A 25,062-nucleotide genomic window follows, 5' to 3' on the forward strand; every position below is an offset into this window, starting at 1 on the left:
TGCACCTGTTCTGTCTTTTCTACAAGAGCAGATCTAATTTCAAACCCCGTATCACACGCGGCCATGGCAGCGCCCAGACAAATGCGCTGGAGGGAGGGGTGAGCACGAGCCCGTGGGTGCATGGGGTTCAGGCCAGCAGTGGGGCTCGGGCAAGGGCTGAAGTAGGTGACTGAGAAGGACAGTGCTGGGGGAACCACAAACCCACGTGGAACCAGAAGAGCCGAAGCAGGTCCCTGACTCAGTTTTGGTTGCCCTCCTGGCTTCATTCAGCCACCCACTCCCGCGGTTATCCCTTGGACCTTGTCATCACCAAAAGCTCACGCGTCTTGTGCTTTGTCTCCCACCCATCACGCTGATCCAAAGGCTCTGGTCCTTGCTTTCCCTGCTCTGATGTCTCCTTCCTGGTAGACCTTTCACCCAGACTCATCACTGGCTGACACCTGTGCATTTCTGGGTGTTAGAACCCCTCTCTGGCTTTGTTCTCTCCTCAGGGAGCAGGTGCCGTCTGCCCAGCCCCTCCCTCTGGACCACCACTGCTCCTCCTCTTCCTTGGATTTGGGGGCTGAGCAGCCGGGGTGCCACCTCTGCCAGTCTCCTCCTTGCTGAGACCCCTGAACTGGCATCAGGACGGTCACTTTTCCAGCTTTGGTCTCAGCACCTGCTCCAACGCCCGCACCCCCTTTGTAGCATTTATGCCCCTCACCCATCTTCTGTCTCAGACCCCATGGAGAGTCTGCTGGGCAGCAGGAATGGCCACTTCCAGCCTAGCCCTAGGGAGCATCACGTAGACAGAATGAGGCGATCCATCCAGGGTCGTTCTGCGGGGTCTGGGATGCTCCGCACGGGGCAGCAGCTTCTGGCGCTCTGGCCTTACGTCCATCCCAGGGGAGTCCCAAGGCCCCTGAGGCTGTGCAGGCGCCAGCTCCCGGCAGCAGCAACCTCATTGCACGTCTCTGGGCTCTAGAGGTGGGTGTGGAAGACGCTCTGACACCAGACAGGCTGGGCCTGCTCACACGTCCTCACTAAGGTGACCAACTGACCTCATTCGCCCAGGACTGAGGGGTTTCTTAGGACACGGGCCTTTCTGGGCTAAAACTGGAACAGTCCTGGGCAAACTGGGATGGTTGGTCACCCTAATGCTTACAGTGGATGACCCTGCTTCCCAAATCACTGAGCAGGGATCCCATATGCCCACCTGCATGCACCTGTGGCCAAATACCCTGCTTGCGACTCTGGGTGGATTTCACCCTCAGACAAAGCCAGCCCCGCCGGGAGGCAGATTCCATCAAGGAATCTCTCGCCTATCAAGGACGTCACTTCTGAAATATACCATCCCCCACTCCTGCAGAATCAATTTTCCCTTCTTTACTGGATCCTTCCTACCAGCATACAAATATCAAATATACTGTGATTTCTCCCATCTTAAAAAAGACAAACCTCTCTTTATATCACACCGCCTTCCAGCTACTGCCCTCATTCTCCCTTCTCCTTCACTTTAAGACTCTAAGGAGTTGTCTGTACCTGCAGTCTCCTATTCCTCTTCGCCCGTTATTTTAACAATCTTTTAAAACTTTTTATTATGGAACATTTCAAACATCTCCCCAGATAGAGAGGCGAGCATGATGAACCCTTCTCTTCCCGTCACTCAGTTTGCCCTGATCGTGTAGAAGCACATCCCAGATGCCATCCATTCCCTCTTGCATCCATCGGATGGATGAGTTCCCCCACCACCCCCAAACTGCCCCTGCCAAGCTCACAATGACCTCCACGTTACAAGTCACACCGCAGTCACTTCTCAGGCTTCACCTCCCCTGACCTCTCTACAGTTTGTAACAGCTGACGGCTCTTTCCCGGAAACATGGATTTTCTTCCCACTTGATTTCCAAGACTTCACCCGGCCCTGGTTTTCTTGCTTCCTGGCTCCCTGCTCCTGACTGGTCTCCTCTGCAGGTCCCTCCTCACCTCCCCAACTTCATCTCCTCTTCTGGAGCCTCTGCTCACCCGCTAGCTGATCTCACCCAGCGTCTGGCTTCATGTACTGGAAACTTCCCCGTTTACATCTCCAGCCAGGACAACTCCCCTGAACTTGACGTTTCCACATGGGTGATTAAGAAGCATCTAAAACTTAATATGAAGTCAGATTGAATTCACGTCACCCCCAGCCTCTGCCGAAACCCTGGCCCTCCCACAGACGTCCCTCTTCCTAATACCTCAGACCCAAAGCATCTTGTTTTTTGTTCTGCCCAGAGCGGCAACCAGATCAGATCGTCAAGTGACCCCCAGGCCCTGGGTGGTCCAGCCCCTCTCTGACCTCGCCCCCTACTGCCCACACCCAGGCCCCATCTGCTCCAGCCTCACGGCTGTCCCTGTGCCAGCCAGGTGGGCAGTGGGTGGCTGTTCCCTTGGCCTGGGAAACCCTCCCCCCACCACAATCCAGACAACTTGACCCTTCACCTCCTTCAGCCTTTGCTCAAATGCCACTTCTTTTCTGAAGCCTTCTGGATGCTCTTTTTAAAAACTGCAACTCCTTCCTTCATTCTCAGCCTCATTTTGCTCCCTAGCTTTTAACTCCTTTTTGACATACTTCAGAGATTTACTTCTTTCTTTCAGTATGTCTGTCATCTCTCTCTGGCATGTAAAGTCTGTCTGCTGCATCCTCAGGGCCTAGAAGAGTGTGTGGCACAGAGCAGACGCTCAGCATGCGAGCTGACGTGGAGGGATGAACGGCCAGGTGGGCAGCAGTGCCTACCTCCTCCAAACGGGAGTCACTTTGGGGCTCCTACCTTTCAGCAAAGGCTTCAGGGATTTCTCTGTCTCTTACACACACACATGGACACACACACGGGTGGAAAGGACCCGAGGAATAGTGCCGGTCAGCACAGATCAGATGCATTTGCTGACACCACCACCTGGAAGGACTTGGGCCTGGCGTGGCCTGGGCTACACTGGTGGAGATCAAGGGAATTAACAGTAGGTCCCACGGGAGTTTCTGGAAAGCGTCTTCAGGCTTTTTCATCCAGACTCAAAAACAACCAGCCAGGGCTTCCCTGGTGGCGCAGTGGTTGAGAGTCTGCCTGCCAATGCAGGGGACACGGGTTCGAGTCCTGGTCTGGGAAGATCCCACATGCCGCGGAGCAACTGGGCCCGTGAGCCACAACTACTGAGCCTGCGCGTCTGGAGCCTGCGCTCCACAACAAGAGAGGCTGCGATAATGAGAGGCCCGCACATCGCGATGAAGAGTGGCCCCCGCTTGCCACAACTAGAGAAAGCCCTCGCACAGAAACGAAGACCCAACACAGCCAAAAATAAAATAAAATAAAAAAACAGCCAGCCAGCCTGAGATTTTTAACCAAACCACCTGGACAGCAGAGGGTGTCCGTAGGTGTGTTCACTGAGACAGACCCTGAATAGTTATCTGAGGAGACTGAGCCTCCTTTCTGGAAGGACAGACCCTGCTCATCTGGTGTAAATGCTCCAACTCCTGATTTTTTTTTTTTTTAATTGAAGTATAGTTGATTTACAAGGTGGTGTTAGTTTCCGGCCCGTCATCTTTTTGTGACTTCCTGTCTTGTAAAGTGCATCGTCTAATAAAACAGCCATCAGTCACCGAGTGCTCACGACATGTGGGTCCCACTGACCCACTGCCCCGCCCACCTCGGCCCTTCCGTCTTCACGAGACAGGATGTGTGGGGCTTGAGTACCTACTCTGGAAGCAGGTCTGGATGGGATGAAACAACGCTAACTGTCTGCAGTTGACCTGGGCAGGCCACTCAACGGCTCCAGCTTCCGTTTTTCACCAGTAAAAGTGGGGACAAGAGCTCTCCTGCGGGGTTGCTGTAAAGGTGCAAGTAAGACAGCGCCGGCACATAGTAACTGCTTGGTAAAGAGAAGCCTTTATCCTTGGGTTTTCATCGTGGCAGCCCGAGTAGACCCTCTGTGCCCTTAAAGACTGCCCTGGGGGGCTTCCCTGGTGGTGCGGTGGTTGGGAGTCTGCCTACCAATGCAGGGGACACGGGTTCGAGCCCTGGTCTGGGAAGATCCCACATGCCGCGGAGCAACTGGACCCGTGAGCCACAACTACTGAGCCTGCGCATCTGGAGCCTGTGCTCCGCAACAAGAGAGGCCGCGATGGTGAGAGGCCCGCGCACCACGATGAGGAGTGGCCCCCGCTTGCCGCAACTAGAGAAGGCCCTAGCACAGAAACGAAGACCCAAATAGCAATCAAGCAATCAATCAATCAATAAATTTTAAAAAAAAACTTAAAAAAAAAAAAAAAAGACTGCCCTGGGTTCCTGCGGGAGAGTCTGGGGGCTCTTGTCTAATCAACAGAGGAAAAGTTATAGGGGAAACTTGGTCTAAACTCATGGCCACTCTGATCAGTATCTTCCTGAGACTTGACTCCCATTTACCCCAAGGGATGAGCAAGCAGGAGGTCAAAGAAGAAATCAGAGCAGGGAGACATGCAGAATTAGTTCCCTAGGAGAAGGAAAAAATAAAAGGAAAAGTAAGGATTATAGGAAAAGGTGAAATCACATCATTCAGTTAGAAAGTCCTGCAAAGGGGCGTAAGTACGAATTCTGATGCCTGTGAGCCTAAGGCAGTGCTATGCCACCTCGGAGGCTGGCCAATGACTGTGTGGCCCCCTAGGCTAAAATGTGGGGTCTCCCAACAGGACAGAGATGCAGCAGGGGGCCTTGGTGGTTAGGAAGCCCCTAGGGTCAGAATTCTATTTCTTCTAATGTCTCACCTTCTCCAGCCCGTTAACAAAAGAATATCTACTTAGTTAGGCTTCATCCAAAGAATTTAATTATCCATGTACCTGTGAATCTTGTTACAAAGCAGGCAGACATATATGCATCCTCAACCCCTACTGTCTGAATTTGGGGGAGCCCCACTGGAGCTGGAGTGCATGTCTCTCTGTGATGCCTCTGGGACCCATGAAACGGAGCACAGGACTGGGAGGGTCCCAGCTTCCAGTGAAGGTTCCCAGTGCCATTCAGAACAAAGACCATCCATGCTCGGTCTCCGATAATCAGAGTCTGAGAGAAATCCATGTTCAACTCAGTGATGTGGTCGGTAGGTCAATGCTATTACCTTCTAAAACAGATGTCAGCTACTCCACAAGTTCCGAGAGTCATAGTGGGGCTATGCTATGGGCAGGTGCCACCAGAAGGCCTAAGGCACACGTAAGAAGCAGGAACAAAAAAAGGAATAAAGGGGGAGGGACCAGAAAGGCAGTAATTGGAGTTGAAGCAAAAGTAAATAAAGAAAGAAAAGGAAGAGAATCAAACACACATGATGGGGAACAGCCCCAGCTTAGATGTCTCTGAGTGGTCCCCTTCCCATGGGGCATTTACATGGGGCTGCTTTACTTATAAGTACCATTCAGAGCTGAACTTGGTTTGTTCTGAAGGAAACGAGGATAGAGCTTGGCCCTTTTCCAGAGATCTAGGCTGCGCAGGGATAAAGGGTCTTGATATTGGAAGGGAATCCCCATTTCCAAAGCCCCACTCCCACCCCAATCTCTTATCATCTAAACAAGAAAATACACGCAAGGTACATTCCCGGAAAGAGGAGGTTTCAGAGGCCTTCTTGAGTGGAAGGGAATGGAGAAGAGGATCTGGTAAGGGTGATGGACCAGAAGGACAGGCCATGCACACACAGGAGGGCTGGATGAGACCACAGAACAAGATGAAATGGAGAAATAATAAGCAGAGGCCACAGCAAAGCCGCCACACACATGGGCGGGGTAGAGTCTCCTGGAGGCCCAGGTGACAGTGACTCAAGGACAGATAAGGATAGAGAATCACCTGTGTGGCTCCGATGGAGGTCTAGCTAATTTGAAAGCAGCCTCACATCCACACCCATAAATACATGATTGGGCTCCCCTGTGGTTCTGATCTCATCTCCTTCTAGCCTGCTTCAACCACGGGCCTCCTTCCTATTTCTTGATCTACAAGAAACCTACTTCAGGGCCTTCCTGATGCCCCTGCCTGGGATGCAAGTCTCTGTTCAATTACCCCCTCATCCGAGAGGCCTTCCTTGACAAGAGTAGCTCCCCGCCCCCTTTACCTGCTTTAGGTTTTCTCCCTGCACTTAGCATCAAGGGTTTATTTTGTCTGCTCCCCCCAACGGAATATGAGTTCCACAAGGCTGGATTCTATTTTGTTTTACTTCCGAATATTGCTTAGTACGTGGCAGGCCTCATGAAATATTTGTCGAAATGAATGTGTGTACCCAAAGCCATAACGTTTATAATATACTTATAAAGAGTTCTATTGATTGAACTGTTGGGTGTTTCAGGTTGGACCAGCTATAAGGGGCAGGGTAAGGGTGGGAAACCACTGCCGTTGAGAAGCCTTAGTAATAAGTAAGGGTAGAAAGCACTGCAGTTGAGAAGGCCATGTTCTGTTGGAAAGATCCCGATTTGTAGCTCTGCTCTGTGGGTCATGGGGGTGTGGTAACCAGCCTCCAAAGTGGCCCTCCAGTGGCCCTCAATGATCCTAGGCACCCAACATTCACACCCTTGTGTAGTCCCCCATCCTGAATAGGGCTGACTTGTGTAACCAATAAAATATTGTGAAAATGATGATGTGTAACCCATGGCCTTGGTCATAGAAGACACTGTGGCATCTGTCTTTTTCTTTCTTGGATCACCCATTCTGGGGAAGCCCAGCCACCATGCTGTGAAGACACTCAAGTAACCTTGGAGAGAGTGGCACGGGGAGGAACTGAGGCCTCCTGCCAATAGCCAGCACCATATAAGTGCACCACCTTGGAAGCAAGTCCTCCAGCCCCGGTCAAGCCCGATTCAGCTGATGCAACCCCTGCTGATACCTTGGCTGTAACCTCATGAGAGACCCCCAAGCCAGAAGCACCCAACTCAGCTGCTCCCAAATTCCTGACCCACACAAACTATGTGAGATAAGAAATGTTTATTACTGGTTGAAAATGCTACATTTTAGAGTAATTGGTTTCACAGTGATAGATAATTATCACAAAGCAGATGACATGGGGGTCACATATCCCAGGCTTGAGTTGATATGAGTACGTCAAGGATTGTGTCTTTCACCAGTTAACTGTGAGGCCCATTTCCCCTTCCCGAGCCATCTGGTCCCAATTTGATTCTGCAACTCTTAGTAGCCACAAATGCCACCTGTATCCTCAATCAACTTTATTTAGACACAAAGAGACACAACAGAAAATACATACACAGATACAGATTTTTTTTTCTCTATAGGATGAACAAACATCACATAGGGAATTTAAAAATTGGGTGCATGGAATGTAAGAAAAAATTGCAAAGTTCCTTGTTCACTCACACTTAAAACAAACACATATTTCAGGGGAAGACAGGGATACACCGTCCCTACAACAGAATTCACAGTTGTCTATAACAGTACACAGGTGTTAGGAAGGTAATCAAAGGAGTTAGGGATCCAGTTACTCTTGATATGACAGAATGCTCACAACACTAGTAGAACTCTGTTTAAACAAAAGACAGAATCGAAGATGCCACACCCCCTGCACAGATGCTCTGCAAGCTGCCGGCTAGGTCATAAAGCAGCTCAGCAGAAATGCCACGTTAACTTTCAGCTTGTGGCTTGAAGGTCTGTGTAACCTCTACCTTTGTGTGCCCATCATGGAGCGTTTACATAGACACACTTAGGACGCCAAAACTCTTGACATGCCTGCTGGCTTTGAGACCCACAGTACAGAACATTGACATCAGTTTATAAAATGTGGCTTTCAAATGGAAAGGAATAATAGCCAAGAGGAGAACAAACACTTTGCAGATGCTGCCACATCTGTCGGCAGTGTTTCCCACCATGCCGCCTGTGGTCCCCTCCCACGGGGAGCCACTGGCATCTGTGTCCTGCTCCACGCCGTGGGCGGGGCAGGACGCATACCTCTTGGAAGTCTATTATTGCCTTCTAAAGTCACACCTGTGACCTCCTGGTCACTCCTCTCAGAAGCCACACATGTCACCAGGATAAGTAGCCATGGAAACCACCCAACTTATCCTGTCCCGGACCAGCCTCTGGCCTCCACACCATCTTCACATTTCAGATCGGGGTTCCCTAGGCAACCTCTGTATTTTAGTAAAAAATGGTTTCCACTGTACCCTTCGTGTGTCCTCTTCCTAACGTGACAAATCCAGATGAGATGAAGTTATGGAGATCAGGTCCTCCACTTCGGTAAGCATCCTTCCCATAATGTCCTGCAAGAAGATGGGGCAGAATTACCTGGTACATCCATGACACCAACAAGAAGACAAACGTTGCTGCTCCAGTTCACCCAACAATGATGGTGAACTTAATTTCAAATCAGCAGCTGAGTCAGAAGGTAGAAGCAATCAAGGAAAAAAAAAATATATATATATATATATTTTTTATAAATTATATATAATATATATTATAAACATATAAAGTACATATATGAAGTATGTAATATATAAGTATTACATACTTTATATATATTACCATTTTAAATACATACACATATATGTGTGTATATATATACACACACACGTACACATACACGCACATATAACTGTGCAACAAAGAAGAAAGTTCTGGGAAGCTGATGTTGAAAGGAAAGGTGGGAAAAAGGGCTTGACTTTGGCATTTCTGACTGAGCACATCAGAACTTCAGTCCGTTTGTCCTACCATCCTTTCCTTTGTTCCAGCTTCCTTCTTTCTTTTTCTTGTCTTATTCCTTTGGTTTCTTTCTTTACAAAGCGTAGAAGTGTGGGTCTGATCAGAATGCTCTATGTGTGTGTACGTTTATGAATCACACCTCATCCTATGAATTATAGCCTTGTGGCTTAGGAGAAATCCAATATCCGCTGAGGCTGAGAGGTAGGGTGGTGGCTCTAAAACACTGGGAAAATATTTATGTGTTTTCCTCTCTCGACTTTCTATAGTAAGATTTTTATCCCTCATCAGCCTCATCTATCCATCTACCTGTGGGGTTGGGGTGAGGAAAAGTCTGAGGACAGATTAGGACCCTGGGAGAAGACATTCAAAGAGAAGAGAAAGAGTTAATATTCTGTTTCTGATATTCAAAGTAGGATTTCACAATACGCTTGAAATACAGGCATTATAAAGAAAAGAAGGCCTCTCTAAACACCATCTTGAACTATGCACATGTGAAAATGGAGGAAAGCCGTATTTTTGTCATGTTGCCACAAGAGCATATTAAAAACTGTACTTACAATTATAACAATGTGCAGACTACCTAAGATGTAATGTTAAGTAAAAAAGTGGAAGAAAATGCTATATTAAGTATGATCACAACACGGTAAAAAAATGCAAACCAGTGTATTAAACAAACAGATTGAAAGAAAACACACCTGATACTGACTACCACCTTTAGATAGTTGGAACATGAGTCTTATTGCTTCTCTCCTTTCAACTTTTCTGTATTTTCCAAGTTTTTTTTCTCTAATGAGTATGTAATTTTTATAATATAAATAGGTAAAATACATTTCCAACAGAAAAATCTATGATAAATGTAAAGACAACCTAAATCACATTTTTTCTTAGCTAGGCACCCTCTGCATTAGATCTCAAAAATGGGCGTGTGTCAGAATCATCTGGAAGCTTTTAAAAATACAGATGTCCGGACACTACTCCAGAGATTCTGGTTCAGTTGGTCAGGGTATTTTTAACGAGGTCTCTAGGTGGTTCTAATGTGCCACAGGGAAGAAGAACCATTGCCCTAGAGTAAATGGATAAACAACTGAATTTCAGTTTGTTCAGGTGGGTGCAATGGACATTTGCTGGGGTCCTCATGGGTGCCCAGCACCACCCACTATTTAGGTTCCGGACTCCAGCATCCTTCCCCTGAAGAGTGACATCCGGCTGGCCCTGTTCCTTCCTTCTTCTCCCAGATCAAAGGTTCTCAACCCTGAGTGTGCATCAGAAAAACCAGAAGGGCAGGTTCAAACCTGCTGGGCCCCGCCCCCAGAGTTTCTGTGTCAGTAGATCTGGGATGGGGCTCAGGGTTTTTGCATTTCTATCAAGTAGCCTGGTGATTCTGATGCATGAAGAATATAAGAGAATTTTGCCATTGTTTCCCTCATGCCCTCCACTCTGGAAATAAACACCTCCTTCCTCAGGGCACACAGCTTTCCACAAGGAACTCCCTTGCTTTAAAATAATGTAGTCACAACCCAGAATTTTATAGAAAAGAATTATTGGAGCTGAACTAAGAGGCTTCTGCCCATATCCCAAGCCACGTCACAGCTCCAGAAATCCAACTCTAGTCCTGGAAAAATGCAACTTCATCAGGGGATGAAGGAGAGAGGGACAAGGGGCGTGTGGAGGGGTCATTCCCCACCACTGTCCCTCCCGACAACAAAAGAGTTAAGAAAAGGAAGTAACAATTCTGAACCCTCATAAATTTGGACCTCATTAATTCAGAACCTCTGCTACATCCTGCAGAGTTTGGGCTGGTTTATTTTTGTGCTCCTTATAAATAAAATTTTTGATAAACAAATCAATCCTGAGAAAGATGGCACATAAGACGGTGCCTTTGCTACTTCAATTCATTCTTATCTGTCAGCTGGAACAAGGTCCCTCAGGGCTAAGCACTGCGCTACTGCTTTGGGGTTGTGCTTGACTGAAAGCCAACTAAATCACCCGATCACCTACTATGTGCCAGACAAAGGGACAGAGCCTCTGAAAACACGGTTTAATCTGACATAGCAGCCGAACATTCTGTAGCATTATGCAGTTTACAAAGATCATTCATATATATTATTTCCTTAAAATTTTAATCACTACCACGTGGTAAGTTGTCTATTATTATTATTCCCCCATTTTATTGATGGAAAAACTGAGGCCAGGGGTGTCAAGTCGGAAGGTGACTGAACCATCACTAGCATCCTGGTCTTCTGACTGCAAACCCCATGTCAGTTCCGTGCTGTGCACCTGGCTTCGTTTACTCCTCACAAGAGCCCTGTGGAAAAAGGTCACTTTCCCAAGTTCATGGAGCTAGTCAGTGGTGGACCCTGGATCCCAACCAGGTCTACCCGCCTCTAAATCCACACTCTTTCTACAACCCTCTCCCTAGCCAGCTCACCCCTCAGTCTGAACAAGTGCAGTTGTGATTCTTCTCTGAGGCTTTAGCCAGGAACTCGGGGAAACACTAAGCCAGGAGAAGCCCATGTGATGATTCCCAAGTTCACAGACGTTGGATCTCAGACGTGTGGAGTTTCACGTACTGAGGTTTTGAGGGGAATGAGGCAGGACCAGGAGCACATGACAGGAATAAGGAATTCTATGGTCAAACAGGTCTGGAAAATACTGAGTTCAAATGAAAAGTAAATACAAAAACCAAGTCTAGACACCTGTCACTGGGTACCCAAGTCTCCAGGGAGCCTTTATATTTTTCAACAGCACCTCTCGGGACAGCTGGAAAAGGCATGATGGCCGTTTCAGCTTTTGTTCGAGCCGTGGTCCTCAAACTTGAGTTCATCAGACTCACCTGGACGGCACAGATTGCCCAGCCCCAGCCTCGGAATTCCTGATTCAGTGGATCGGAGGTGAGGCCTGATAATTTCTGTTTCTAACGAGTTCCCAGGTGATGCTGATGATGGTCACAAGTCCAGGGACCAGACTTTTTGAAACACTGTGTTTCAGAGAACTATGGGCAGGTCAGTCTTCAGCCAGATCCGGGCCAATGCGAAGAGGTCAAGGTCTAGAATGATTTACGTTCTCTGTACCCTCCAAAGGACCAATCACTTCCTTCAAGGGCAGTGTGAAGAGAATGGTTGGTAAACTGAAGCCCTATGCAAGTGGACGGTCAGATGTGAGGAGAGGCAATGCCCCTTCTTTGCCTTGGGGATGTGCAGCGTTCAAGGGCCAGTGATGTGAATGGTATGAATGGGTATCACAGAATTCTTTAGCCATAACACAAAGAGCCACCCCTTCACTTTTCTGCAGCTATGACCCCAAGTCCATGCCCTCCTGCTGGCCATCGAGGCAGGAGGCTAAAGGAGTACAAATTTTGCCCAAATTGCAGTTCCAGAGAAATGGCCCTGTATCCAGCAGAGCTCCAGGCAGAGGTAAGCGGGAGCTCTGTGAGCACACGTAAGTAGCAGGAATACACACCCACGTGGCAACATCACAAACACACAGCCCCCGATCAGGAACAAGGGTGGTCTCAGGTTGTAGAGAGAGTGTGCCTGCCCCCACCTGCTGGACCAAACTTGCAAAGCAGCATGTGGATGACGTGGCTCTCTCCAGATCTGTCCCTGCCCTCTCACCATCAGCATCCTTCAGAAGTCAGGAGTCACAGGAACAGCACTGAGGGACAAATGGTCCCCAGGTGGGAGGCAGATGAAAGCTAAAGAGAGGTCTGGGGCTGGGTTGCTGGAGTTGTCTGATGCTGGTGGCTCTGATGAGAAAGCGACCTTGAGTAAATAGAAAGTTTCTCTATAAAAGAGATTTGCTGCAAGAAACATGAGGGAAAAAATAAGGTAATATCTGAATGGTGACCTCAATAAGATTTAAGAGAATTTCGCATCGGTGAAATTCAATCAAAAGCCATGGAGGGGGGTGGGGGAAGAAACTGATCAGGACAGTTTGCCTGAGTTGCAAAGATGGACGACAGGGTGGATAGTGAAGAAGTTGGTGAAGACAGTTCCAACGAGAGATGCACTGGGTACTCAGGAGGGAAGGATGAAGAGACGAGAAGGATGGGAGGAAGGAAGAGACAGAAAGGACAACTCCAGAAGTCACTATTTCAAATAAGATGCCCAGGAGAGAGATAGAAGGGATAATTCAGAAACAATAATTAAAAGTTAATAGATTTTCTTCTGAGCAGGTGGAAGCCTTTAGTCTTGAGTCAAATATCAGACTATATATTCGAAGGACAGATATCTAAATATATATATGCTGGTGAAATGCCATTTAGGAAAAAAAGGGGAAAACACAAGCCAACTTCATAAAACACTAACTCTACGGAAAGTGAAGCCATCTTTTAAAGAATTTTGAGGGCTTCCCTGGTGGTGCAGTGGTTGAGAATCTGCCTGCCAATGCAGGGGACACGGGTTCGAGCCCTGGTCTGGGAAGAGCCCATATGCCACGGAGCGACTAGGCCCATGAGCCACAACTACTGAGCCTGCGCGTCTGGAGCCTTTGCTCCGCAACAAGAGAGGCCGTGACAGCGATGAAGAGTGGTCCCCACTCGCCGCAACTAGAGAAAGCCCATGCACAGAAACGAAGATCCAACACAGCCAAAAATAAAATAAATAAATAAATAAAGTGTTAAAAAAAAAAAGTTGTCCACCTTAACAGAATTAAGGGGGAGAAAATCACATGATCATCTCAATTGATGCAGAAATAGTATTTGACAAAATTTAGTACCCTTTCATGATAAAAACATTCAACAGACTAGGAATAAAAGTAAACAGGTGAATGGTTAAACAAACTATAAAAAAAAAAAAAAGAATTTTGAGACTTTTATTTCGGTAGAGGGGAGGGGATGGGGGAGAGACAAAATGGCTGAAGGGGATGGAGAAGTACAAACTTCGGTTATAAATAAGTCATGGGGGTGTAAAGTTCATCATGGGGAATATAGTCAATGATATTGCATCAAGTCTGCACGGTGACAGATGGTAACCAGGCTTACTATGATGATCATTTTGCAACGTATATAACTGTCAAATACTAATATAATATTGTATATCAATTATGCCTCAATAAAAAAAAGAATCCAAGAAGTGTTTTTTCTTGTTTTGCTGAGTTTGGTTTGTTTGTTTGTATCTGTTTCTGGTAAAAGCACCTTCTAAAAGCAAAAGTATGCTTCTTTTTGTCGAACTTTAACAATTTGAGACTTCTGTATCAACCAGTGATGTAAATAAAGTCCGTGCTCATTAATAAACCAGAAAAAAATTAAACTCTGAACATCAAAAGCAATCATGAAACCATAAGTCAACAGATAGAAACATACATTTATATTAATATCAAGAACACACAAATAACTTCAAATTAATAAGAAAGTAAAACAACCCAATAGAAAGAAGAGGCAAAAGAGATGAATAAGCAAGTCATAGAAGTGAAAACCGGAAGAGCCAATACACATAAAGTGGTGTTCTATCTCACAGGTAATCAGGGAAATTCAAATTAAAACCATAATGAGATATCATTTCACACCCAGTAGACTGGCAAAAATGAAAATGCCTGGGACTCTGGACACGGATAAGCAGAAACAAGAACTCTTGCACACTTCTGGTGGGAGTGCAAATTGGTACAACTGCTTTGGAAGGAACTTTGGTGACGGCTAATAAAGTTGACAACAGATGCACCACAGAACCGGCAATTTCACCTTCAGGTCTATGCCTGAGATAAATCCTCACGCGTGAGCATAGGGAGATACACACAAGCATGTTCATGGACAACATTGTTTCTAAAAAAGACAAACTGGGAAAAAACCCTGTATTCCCTACCAGTGGAAAAGGGATAAATCGCGGTATATTCAGACAATGTAATCCTATACAATGATGCAGATAAAATGAATCAGAGCTGTAAGTATCAACATGGACAATTCTTAGTTATGTTGAGAACCACACTAAACTAGCTGAAGGCAAACAGGATGACATCACAGGGAGTTTTAAAACATGCAACACACCACTATATTGTTTAAATATGTGCAAATGCAGTGCTATACAAGTACAAAGAAATTCATGGATGTGATAAATACTGACTTTAGGAAAACAGATACTTCTGGGGACATGTCTGACTCCTAAATAATTATTTTATTTTGTTTCTAAGATAACTATAGATAGATTCATTGATAGATGATGGATGAATACATAGATTAAATAGATGATCGATAGACACACAGATGGAAAGGTTACCCAAGTATTTTACTCACTTCCAAATTATTCTCCAACAATAAAGGAAACAGAGTTTCCAGTTTTTAAGAACTCAGAGACTAAAATATCCTCAAGTCCTCATTGGGAGAAGAAAAAGCTGCCCAATGATGAAATCTGTCAAGCAAGGAGTAAAACTACAGAATTTCTAAAATCATGGATGTACTTATTTGTAATCTTTACCGTACACAGATCCAAAACTTCATTAAGAAAAGATTGGTAAATTAGATTGTACATAACATTTAACAAATTGTCTTTATTGACCTAAATAAATTTGAGTGATACTGGAGCTGCCCTGGAAAATCTGGTATGCAAATAGGGCAATAAAAATATATTATTGTGATGAAATAAAACCAGAAGTAGCTTCCGCGATAGCGGGAACAGTGCCCCCATCTTTAGAGCCTGCTTGCAATGCGTCGTGTGCGCTCAGAACAGACAGGGAGCTGGTCTCTGGGAAGGTGGCAGGGAGCTCGATGGTGCTGGCCAGGGCCCTGCTCTACAGCCACTTCACTGCTGACCTTCCTCACGGGAAAAGAGGCCACAGACCAACATCAAAACACGTGTAGGGGCTTCCCTGGTGGCGCAGTGGTTGAGAGTCTGCCTGCCGGTGCAGGGGACACGGGTTCGAGCCCTGGTCTGGGAAGATCCCACATGCCGCGGAGCAACTGGGCCCGTGGGCCACAATTGCTGAGCCTGCGCGTCTGGAGCCTGTGCTCCGCAACAAGAGAGGCCACGATGGTGAGAGGCCCGCGCACCGCGATGAAGAGTGGCCCTCACTTGCCGCAACTGGAGAAAGCCCTCACACAGAGACGAAGACCCAACACAGCCATAAATAAATAAATAAATAAATAATTAAAAAAAAAAAAACACGTGTAAAACCCTGGGGTTTAACGTGTGAGAAAGGGGTTTCCCTTTGTTTACAAAACGCTCCATCATATCAATAACAATGACCAACAACAACGATAATAATAATATACTAGAAAAAAATGCACAAGGAATATGAATAGGGAATTACCCTCCCCGCCCCCCCAAAAAAAGAAAGAAAAAAATTTTTAAGTCAATGGAGATATAAAAATGTGATTAACCTTAACTCATAATTGAGAAAATGCAAATCAAAACATGAGCTATCTTTTTCAAAAGATGAATCGATTTGGCAAAACTGAAGCATTTGATGAGACCCAGCGCCAGGGGAATGGGCTTTCTCATTGCTGCTGGTGGGAGGATAAATTAGTGGTGCCTCTTGGAAGGACAGGCCATTGACTTAGTATCTCACTGCTAGGAATTTTCCCTACATATATGCTCTCAAGTTTTTCCATAAGATATGAACCAGGCTAGACAGTGCAGCATTGATTGCAATACTTTCTGTCAGTGGGGGGGCTAAGTCAACTGGAATCTGTCCAAACAACGGAATACTACACAGCTGTTAAAAGGAATGAGGCAGGTCTGTGTGTGCCGATGTGGGAAGAGCTCTAAGGTATAGAAAGTGGAAAAAAAAGCAGAGTGTAGGGCAATGTTTCAGTATTACGCCTTTCATGTAAAGTAAAAATGAAAATAATATACACAGAGAGACTATATAGAGACCTGTTGCAGGTAGACTGGTTTGTACAAAACTTTTTTTTTCTGCAAATAACCTTGCAAACGAAATACTAAAACTATCTTTCCTTTGGGGAGAGGGTCTGGAAGGAAGGGATGTGTTTACCCTTGAGTTTTATTACTTCCTGTACTGTTTGAATTTCCTAAATACATATATGTGTTATTTTTCTTTTTGTACTGTTGACAGAGTTTATTGGGGATTAAGGGAGTGGGATCATGGGCCATTCTTTGTTTTTCTCTTTGTACTTCCTAATATGAAAAAAAAAAACCCTCTAATAACAGTCATTTTATAAAAAGAAGTACAGGGGCCAGGAAGTGAGAGAAGACACTTCTCCTTGTGTAAATAACATGGCATTTATCTAACGCAGACCCTAATCACCTGGCAGGATGGTGGTAAGGATTAAATGAGATCCTGTGTATAAATCGTTTTGTCTAATACTCCGCACCGATAAGCCTCAATAAATGGGAGCTCCTATTCACATCGAGACCACGGTCTTTCCTCTTTCCCATGCAGGGAACTCCCTGGGGTCTTCTTATTCTGTGTGTGCCCTCAGCTGACCTCAGGCCAGAACGATCAAGAGGAGGAGCTGCAGAGAGCTTGGGCTTTGCTATTTGGCCTGAGAGCTCTTCCCCCAGGAAACCCTACCCTTCTAGTTCCCAAGAGCACACACATATGGCTCCACGAGGGATCTGGGGCTGGGAGCCAGGAGGCCTGCATTCCTCCATGCAGTCATCTTTGGTTGAGTGAATAAAGTAGCTCTGAGCTAGCTCTACCAGGGTAAACTGGGGGCAGGCCAGGTCGAATTGCAGATTGCACTGACAACGACTAGTTTAAAAATCTCGAGAGAGCAGCTGCTGGGAATGCTTTCTGTGACAATTCTAGTGCTTGCTCACACAAGCACATGGGGACTGTTTCCTCCAGAGCCTGTGCAGTCAGCAGAGCTGTTGGCAAATACTCTGGGCAACCCCAAAGATCTCCCCTCTGGCGTCTTCCCTCTGCTGACTCCATAGCCGGGAGACCTGGGGATGGGGGCCAGGTGTGCAGCCCACCTGGTGAAGGCCAGGTGTCCACGGCTGTGAGGGCTCGGGTAAGCAATCCCAGATTACCAGAACAGTATGGGAACCACCTTGCCCAATATTCTCATTTGACAAAGGAGGAAACGTCAACCCAGAGAGGGGGAGGAGAGGCATTGTCAAGGTCACACTGGGAGACAGTTTTGGAAACTGGCCCACCTCGCCCCCGATCTTGACTTTCAATTTGGTGCTTTTCATCCTATTACCGTTGTGCCCTAGGAAAGTAGGGGAATCTCATCAGATACAGAAGAATGAGCATTTCGAGCAAGGTGGAGTAAGGGCAGAACCTAGAACACAGCTTGGTAACCATTGCACTAGGGGACAAATCCTCCAGAAAGTGTTTCATAAAAGAACCCCTTTCAATTCAAATTAATGTCCTCTGAATCATCAGTTTGGTTAATTTGGACTTAAGAAAACTGGTACTTTGTGCCTGAAACCAAACCAAACAAACAGACAAAACAAAAACAACAATATGTACTCTGTAGAGGTCTCCAGCTGTGGCCAAGGGCAAACTCTAGGTCAACTTCATCCACTGCAATAGGGGGCTCTGCTGTGGTCTCTTATATGTTACATATGCTTTGGGGTAAGATTTTTTTTAAAAGGAAGCATTACATGACTCAAAGATAAAAGTCTGAAAACCACATCTCTAGCGCATCCTAATTATTTACCAAGGGGATGAGGGAGAGCCTTATTGGTGATGGCATTAATCGTCAGGGATTTTAGAAGGACGAAGCCCTCCTCCTCCTCCAGCCGTTGGGATAGAATCAGAGAATGCTACAACTGAAGGAGCGTTCAAGGTCACCTTTTCTAGCCTCAAGACTTACAGATGAGGAAACTGGGGCTCGGAAGGGAGAACGAACAGTCCAAGATCACTGCTGGCTGTGACAAAAATCCGCATCTTCCCAGATCGGAGCTCTCCCCAGTGCCCACGCAGCCCACGGCCTCCCCTGTACTGGAGGAAAGAGTGCAGAGGTTGATTTCTACTTCGGGGGACCCCAGTGTGCCGTTTATTTTCTCTTTAGATGTGCTGGCTGTAATCCTCTTGGGAAGATGCCCAGCATCTAACCAAATTCCCATCTCTGCCTATGACACCGTTTCAGTTGTGTCTCGTTGAGAGCAGGACCCTGGCCAAGAGGAGGCCTGAAGAAGGCCTGGGTAGAAGAGGCAAAGGATGCAGGGAGGGAAGAATCCTTCCTTGCCCCAAACCTTTTAGGAGATTAGGGTAGACGCAGGGGGTCAATCAGGAAATCTGTGAATTACTCAGACCCTCTCTTGTTATCGCAATGCAGATTTATAGGGAGTGGCTTAGCCATGGGGTGACTGGGGCCTGCTTTCCCCTCTGACCCTTGACCTCTTCTCCTACTCTGCAAAAAACACTGAGCTTCCTCTGAGTGCGTCCAAATTAGTGGGGGGGGGGGGTCAATGGAATGGTGCTGAAAAACTCTACCGTCTTATAATAGAGTTTTATCAGGTGCCCTTACGTGGAGACATGGGCAACGAATGCCTGTTATTATCTAGAGGAAAATATTTGAAGACAATATTATCTCCATTTTGCAGATGAATAAACAGTCTCAGAGAGGTTCAGTAATGATACAAAGTCCCAGTATGACTAACCTGTGATTTAGGACAGAACCGAAATCCTATGTCACTACGTATTCTTGGGGTTCCATTCATTCCAGCACGCTTCTGGGAAAGCCATGCTTCTAGCCAGCGCTCAAGGGACCCCCTCTCTTCCAAAACACACAAGAGAGACCCTTCTGCCTGAGACAGAGCAGGAGAAGCAATTGGAGAGGGGAGAATTTGGGGGGCTATAATTTTTTCTATCTCCCAATGGGAAGACAATTTAATGTGTGGGCTATTACATATATCTGAGAAGTTATCCATGAGAGAAGATTTATATTCAAATGACCCAGACATGTCTCAGTAATAGACAGGAGGTAAGAGCACAGGCTTCCAACAAATCAACTTGGCTCTGACACCAGCCACGTGGCTCCGGACAAACCGTTTACCCGTCCTTAGCCTCAGTTATTCTCATCCATAAAATGGGAATGCTGTCTGCCTCATGAGGATGTGATGAATATGAAATTAGATGCAAGAATGCATATAAAGCACAGAGCATTTTACACTTCTTCAATAAATTGTTACTATAACAATGATTATTACTATTGGGGCAAAGCTCTTCTAGTATACTATTTCAAAATACTCCAGGGAGAAAGGAAAGGAAGAGTCTTAGGTTCACAATTATTCAAAGCTCCAGGGAGGCCTCTCTGCTACCCACTATCTTGGGGAGAATCTCAAGGCTCATGCTGGTAATATCATTATCCCTTGGTGGTTTAGGGTACTCTCTGCAATTGTCACCGATGTGCTCTGGAAAAGTCGGACTCACGAAGATCTGGCAAGAGGAAACCGTCTCACATCAAAAGGAAGCCACTCAGTCTCCCACCAGCCTGCACTGGTTCCTTTGTGATTCTTCTCTCCTTCCCTGGAATGTTTGCTCTTTCACTTTCCAATGTCTTTTCTGGTTTCTCCTGGCTCCTGGAACCTCCGACACCTCCTATTCTCCGTTGCCTTCAACTGATGACCTGGCCTCATACTCCACGAAGAAATTGGAGCAGTAGGAAAGGCACTCTCTCATTTATAGGAAATTGACATCCACCCTCTGTCTCTGTCTTCCCTGCTACCAAAGTGAGTGAAACACCCTTGTTAATATCCATCCCGGACTTCCCTGGTGGCGCAGTGGTTAATAATCCGCCTGCCAATGCAGGGGACACGGGTTCGAGCCCTGGTCCCACATGCCACGGAAGATCCCACATGCCGCAGAGCAACTAAGCCCGTGTGCCACAACTACTGAACCCGTGCTCTAGGTCCTGCAAGACACAACTGCTGAGCCCACAAGCCACAACTACTGAGCCTGTGTGCCACAACTACTGAAGCCCGTGCGCCTAGAGCCTGTGCTCCGCAACAAGAGAAGCCACCGCAATGAGAAGCCCGCGCACCTCAATGAAGAGTAGCCGCCGCTCACCGCAACTAGAGAAAGCCCGCGCGCAGCAACAAAGACCCAACACAGCCAAAAATAAATAAATTAATTAAAAAAAAAAATCCATCCCCTCTCACCTTCTCAAGGACTTAGCTCCTAAAAGTACCCCATCTTTCCTAATCATCCATCTCCCTTCCTCAACAGGCTCAGATACACATAAACTCCTCCAGACGCTCACCACTGTAAACACAGTGCTCTCCCTGGACCCCAGGCCTCCCAATCCAGTCGCCGCCCCATTTCTCTGCTGCCCCACAAAAGACAATTTGTCAAGAGTTGCTGAGAGTCACTTTCTTCCCCTCACATTTTGTTCTCGGTTCCTTTCTGTCCAGCTTATATGTCCATCTCTCCACTCAGTTATTCTTGCAGCATCAGCCATTGCTGTAACAGATTAAGGTCCACCCTTCCTTCACTGTGACCTCGTCTTCGTTCGCTTACATCTGCAAAAATCCTATTTCCAAATAAGGCCACGTTCACAAGGATTCAGACTTCAGCAGATCTTTTTGAAGGACACGATTCAACCCATAACAACGATCAGAAGAAAACTTTACCTCTACAGCCCCCAAAACCGTTTCTACCTACTCTTCCTCACCATCACCTACCCAGTCCTAGAGCCTTGATTCCTCTCTTTATCTCATCCTCCCATCATCAGCGAGCTGAGGACCATCTGCAAAATGCATCTGATACCCACCCACTGCTCTCCATCTCTCCTGCCACCTTCTAGTCCAAGCCACCACTACCTCTCATCTGACCTCCCGCGACAGTAGGACCAGCCTTCCGACCTACCTCTCTACCCACAGCTATCTATTCTCTACAGAGCACACTTCAAAGTAATCTCCTAAAAAGAGACATCGGATCCCACTATGCCTCTTCTAAATATCTTGCACGGCTTCATAATACACTTAATAAAAATGTAAAATACTCTGCAAGACCCTGCATGCCATGGCCCTGCCAGCTTCCCCCTCCCCATCCCACTACAGCCACGGTGGATCTTCTGTTCTTCCAATGTGCCCAGCTCATGCCTGCCTTACAGCCTTGCACTTGCCGTTCCCTCAACCTTGGAATACCCAGGCCTCAGATCTCTGCACGCCCAGATCCTTCTTAATCATTCAGGTCTGACTGCAAATGTTACCTCCTGGGAGAGACCTTCTCTAATCACCCCATCTACCGTAGGCTCCCTGACATTCTCTGTCACATCATTTTACTTTCATCATATCCATGGAGCCTTATGTAAAACTATCTTGTTCACCTCTTTGGTTATGGTTTATTGTCTATTCCTCTTCTTAAACCCAGAGCTTACCTTCCACAAGAAGCCGAGCATCTAGAATAGTGCTGGGCACGTAGGTTGTACCCACTGGATAGCTGCTAATGGATTAAATGAATTTCTTCTCTCATAATTCTTCTTTAATCAATGCCAACTGCCTTAGAGAACGTTAAACCATTAAAAAAATATGTATGTGTGTGTATATATATGTTTATATATACATATATTGGACAATTTCAACCAATAATGTTTTTATATGTAGGACAACCTTAACCAAATAGGGGATTTCTTGACCTGGATTATATCAATTGCAGTCATAATAATATTAATAATAGCAATAATAATAACAACAATAGCCACAATAGTTATTATTTAATACTGAGGGTTTTTATGAGCCAGACCCTCTGCTTTGTAATCATTATCTCATTCAATCTTCATAAAACCTCTGGAGGTGGGCAAGAGTATCCCCTACTTTGTAGATGAGGAAATTGAATCTCCAAGTGTTTAGGTATCTTGCTCCTATTCACATATCTCACTGGGGGATGACCTAAGGCTTAAAAGCAAGTTTTTAAGGCTTAAAAAACTGATGTTTATAACTACAATGAGATACCACTACACACCCACCAGAATGGCTAAAATTAAAAAGACCGGCAATACCAAATGTTGGTGAGGGTGTGAAGCGGCTAGAACTCTCATTCACTGCTGGGGGAACCCAAAACGATAAACCACTTTGAAAAACATTTTGGGAGTTCTACTGAAGACAACATATTCCTGCTCTACACCTCAATAGTTCCATACGGCACATAAGCAAAATAAAATCTTCCCTGTTTTAAATAATTTGTCCCAAACTGCACAGCTAGTCATGTAAGTAGGCAAGATTTGAGAAAAACATTGTTTTACACCCCTGGCCTGTAGCCTCTCAGCAGCTTCAGGCTGCCATGAGAAATAAAGACATATTAAATTGCAAGAAAGGGAAATTTGGGAAAGCATCAGAAAGAAGGTCAGTGGAGGTCACGTTCAAAAGAAGTGGGCCCAGGAATATGGGATCAAGGATTTCAGCTCAATGGCAAGAAGTGAAAAAGAATATTGTGTCCAATATCCTGGGCCCAAGCAACCCTTTGGCAAGTCCTGCAGGTGATCAATCAGCTATGGATGTAGTCTGTTCTCCCCATGACATGGAAAAGGTGAAGGTCCCCTGAACCCAGGTGGCCATGACCTGGTCCCAACTCTGAGTACCTACAGCACTTGCCCTGTTCCTTATGGCACTGCTGCCCTTCACTTCCATTATTGTTACTGGTGAGAAAAGAAAGGAAGAAAGAAAGTTATTGGTTATCTATGTGGGGAAAACTAGACTGATGTCTACAGTTTCTCCTCAAACAGACAGACATACTGGGGTGCTTGCCCAGACATACATCCTTTTGGAAGGCCCACACTAATTTCCTAATAAAGAGGGAAGCCTTGGTTATTTTGTATCACATGACCATCTCCCCTTTCCTGGCCAGAGCTGATTGAGCCAGAAATTAAAAACAGACACAGGGAAACCAACCCAGGAACTGTGCTGAACGAGTCACTTTCTTGCTCTCAAGAATATAAATTAAACGTTTGAAGCACTCCCCGTCAGAGTATTTGGACATGGAAAGTCATACAGAGTTGGTGCTGGTGTCAAGACACCCCAAGATTCTGTGCATTCCCAAACCAAGTGGGAGCAGAAAGACCTGGTCCAGAAAGAGGAACGTTGTTGCAAAGAGAAAGGCCCCAGAGGGAGACTCTTGGCCCCGTTCCCAGGAGGCCCAGGAGTTTCTGCAGCCTGAAGACACCCCTGTGCTGTTGAATAAGCTTCTTTTTATTCGAGGTATGTTGAGTGGGTTTGTGTTTCTTGCAAACAAACATATTCTGAGCAGAACATATGCCATTCATCAAAACATGTTCCACTTAGAGTCCAGAATTTAATAGGAAAAAGTGAGTTAGTAAAAGAAGTAGAAGAAACTGTTTGTGAAGATCTTCCCAACCTTGGTTGAGCAAGACATGTCTACACATGAGGGCAGAGAGGAAGCACAAAGAAAGGAAAGATGAATGGAGCAGATTTTATAAAAATGTTTAGAATTGTGTATGTCAAAAACCACCATAAATGTACACCTATGTTCATAGCAGCGCTATTCACAATGGCCAAAAGGTAGAAGCAACCTAAGTGACAATCAAGGAATGAGCAGATTGACAAAATGTGGTCTACACATACAATGGGAAATTATTCAGCCTTAAAAAAGAAGGAAACCAAGACACACACTACAACGTGGATAAACCTTGAGGACATTATGCTGAGTGAAATAAACCAGTCACTAAAAGACAAATACTGCATGAGTCCACGTACAGGAGGTGTCTAGAGGGGTCAGATTCATAGAGACACAAAGTAGAATGATGGGTGCCAGGGGCTGGGGGTGGGGGGATGGGGACTTGTTTAGTGGGGACAGAGTTTTTATTTTCCAAAATGAGTAAGTTCTGGAGATGGATGGTGGCGGCAATTTGCACAACGGTGTCGATATACTTAACGTTTCTGAACTGTACACTTAAGAATGGTTAAGATGGTGACTTTTATGTTGTGCATTCGCCCATAATTAACACTTTATAAAAAAAACAGTAGTTTTAAGGTATATAAAAAAGCTCTTGCAAATAAAGAATGAAGGATGAACTTCCTCAGGGAAAAAAAACAGGCTGTGGACATGAACAGGCAATACAGAAAAATAAGAATTAAGATAGGACAGTATCTCTTTAGGGCAATTAGTGATGTAATTGACTTAAGATATAATAAGAGTCTTAAAACATGCACCTCTTTGGACTTAGTCATGGCTTAGTCATAGCAATCTATCTAAGGGAAATAATTACAGACATAGCAGAGATTTATGTATAATGATTATCATCACAGTATTGTTTATAATAGTATAAAATGAGAACCAAGCTAAATGGAATCAACGGGGGGTGGGTTGAATAAATCATGTCACCTCCCAAGGCTGGAGGCCCTGCAGTCATTCTATGTGATCTTTCCAAGAATATTTTAATGCTGTGGAAAATTCTCACAAAATAACATTAAGGGAACAAGAGATTTATAATGAATATATAATGTGATTACATCTTTGTAAAAAAAAAGCGGGGTGGGGGGATATGCACAAGGGGAGAGGCTACATCAGTTGCTCTCAAAGGGTTTACTGGGATTATGAG

General features: G+C 45.7%; 1 protein-coding gene across 4 annotated transcripts in view; it reads right to left on the reverse strand.

The window, feature by feature from the left end:
- SHISA6 (shisa family member 6) overlaps positions 1 to 25,062 on the reverse strand; it is a 259,682-nt gene that overhangs the window by 129,314 nt on the left and 105,306 nt on the right. For 2 of the 4 annotated variants that reach the window (XM_057536401.1, XM_007175299.2), the window contains exon 3: positions 8,126 to 8,221. The exons of the other annotated variants lie outside the window; for them this stretch is intronic. In XM_057536401.1, the coding sequence (XP_057392384.1) occupies positions 8,126 to 8,221 (96 nt within the window). The remainder of the gene's footprint in view (positions 1 to 8,125; positions 8,222 to 25,062) is intronic. 4 annotated transcript variants of the gene reach the window in all.

Source organism: Balaenoptera acutorostrata, chromosome 20, assembly GCF_949987535.1.
Source record: "Balaenoptera acutorostrata chromosome 20, mBalAcu1.1, whole genome shotgun sequence".
Classification (NCBI taxonomy): Eukaryota; Metazoa; Chordata; class Mammalia; order Artiodactyla; family Balaenopteridae; genus Balaenoptera; species Balaenoptera acutorostrata.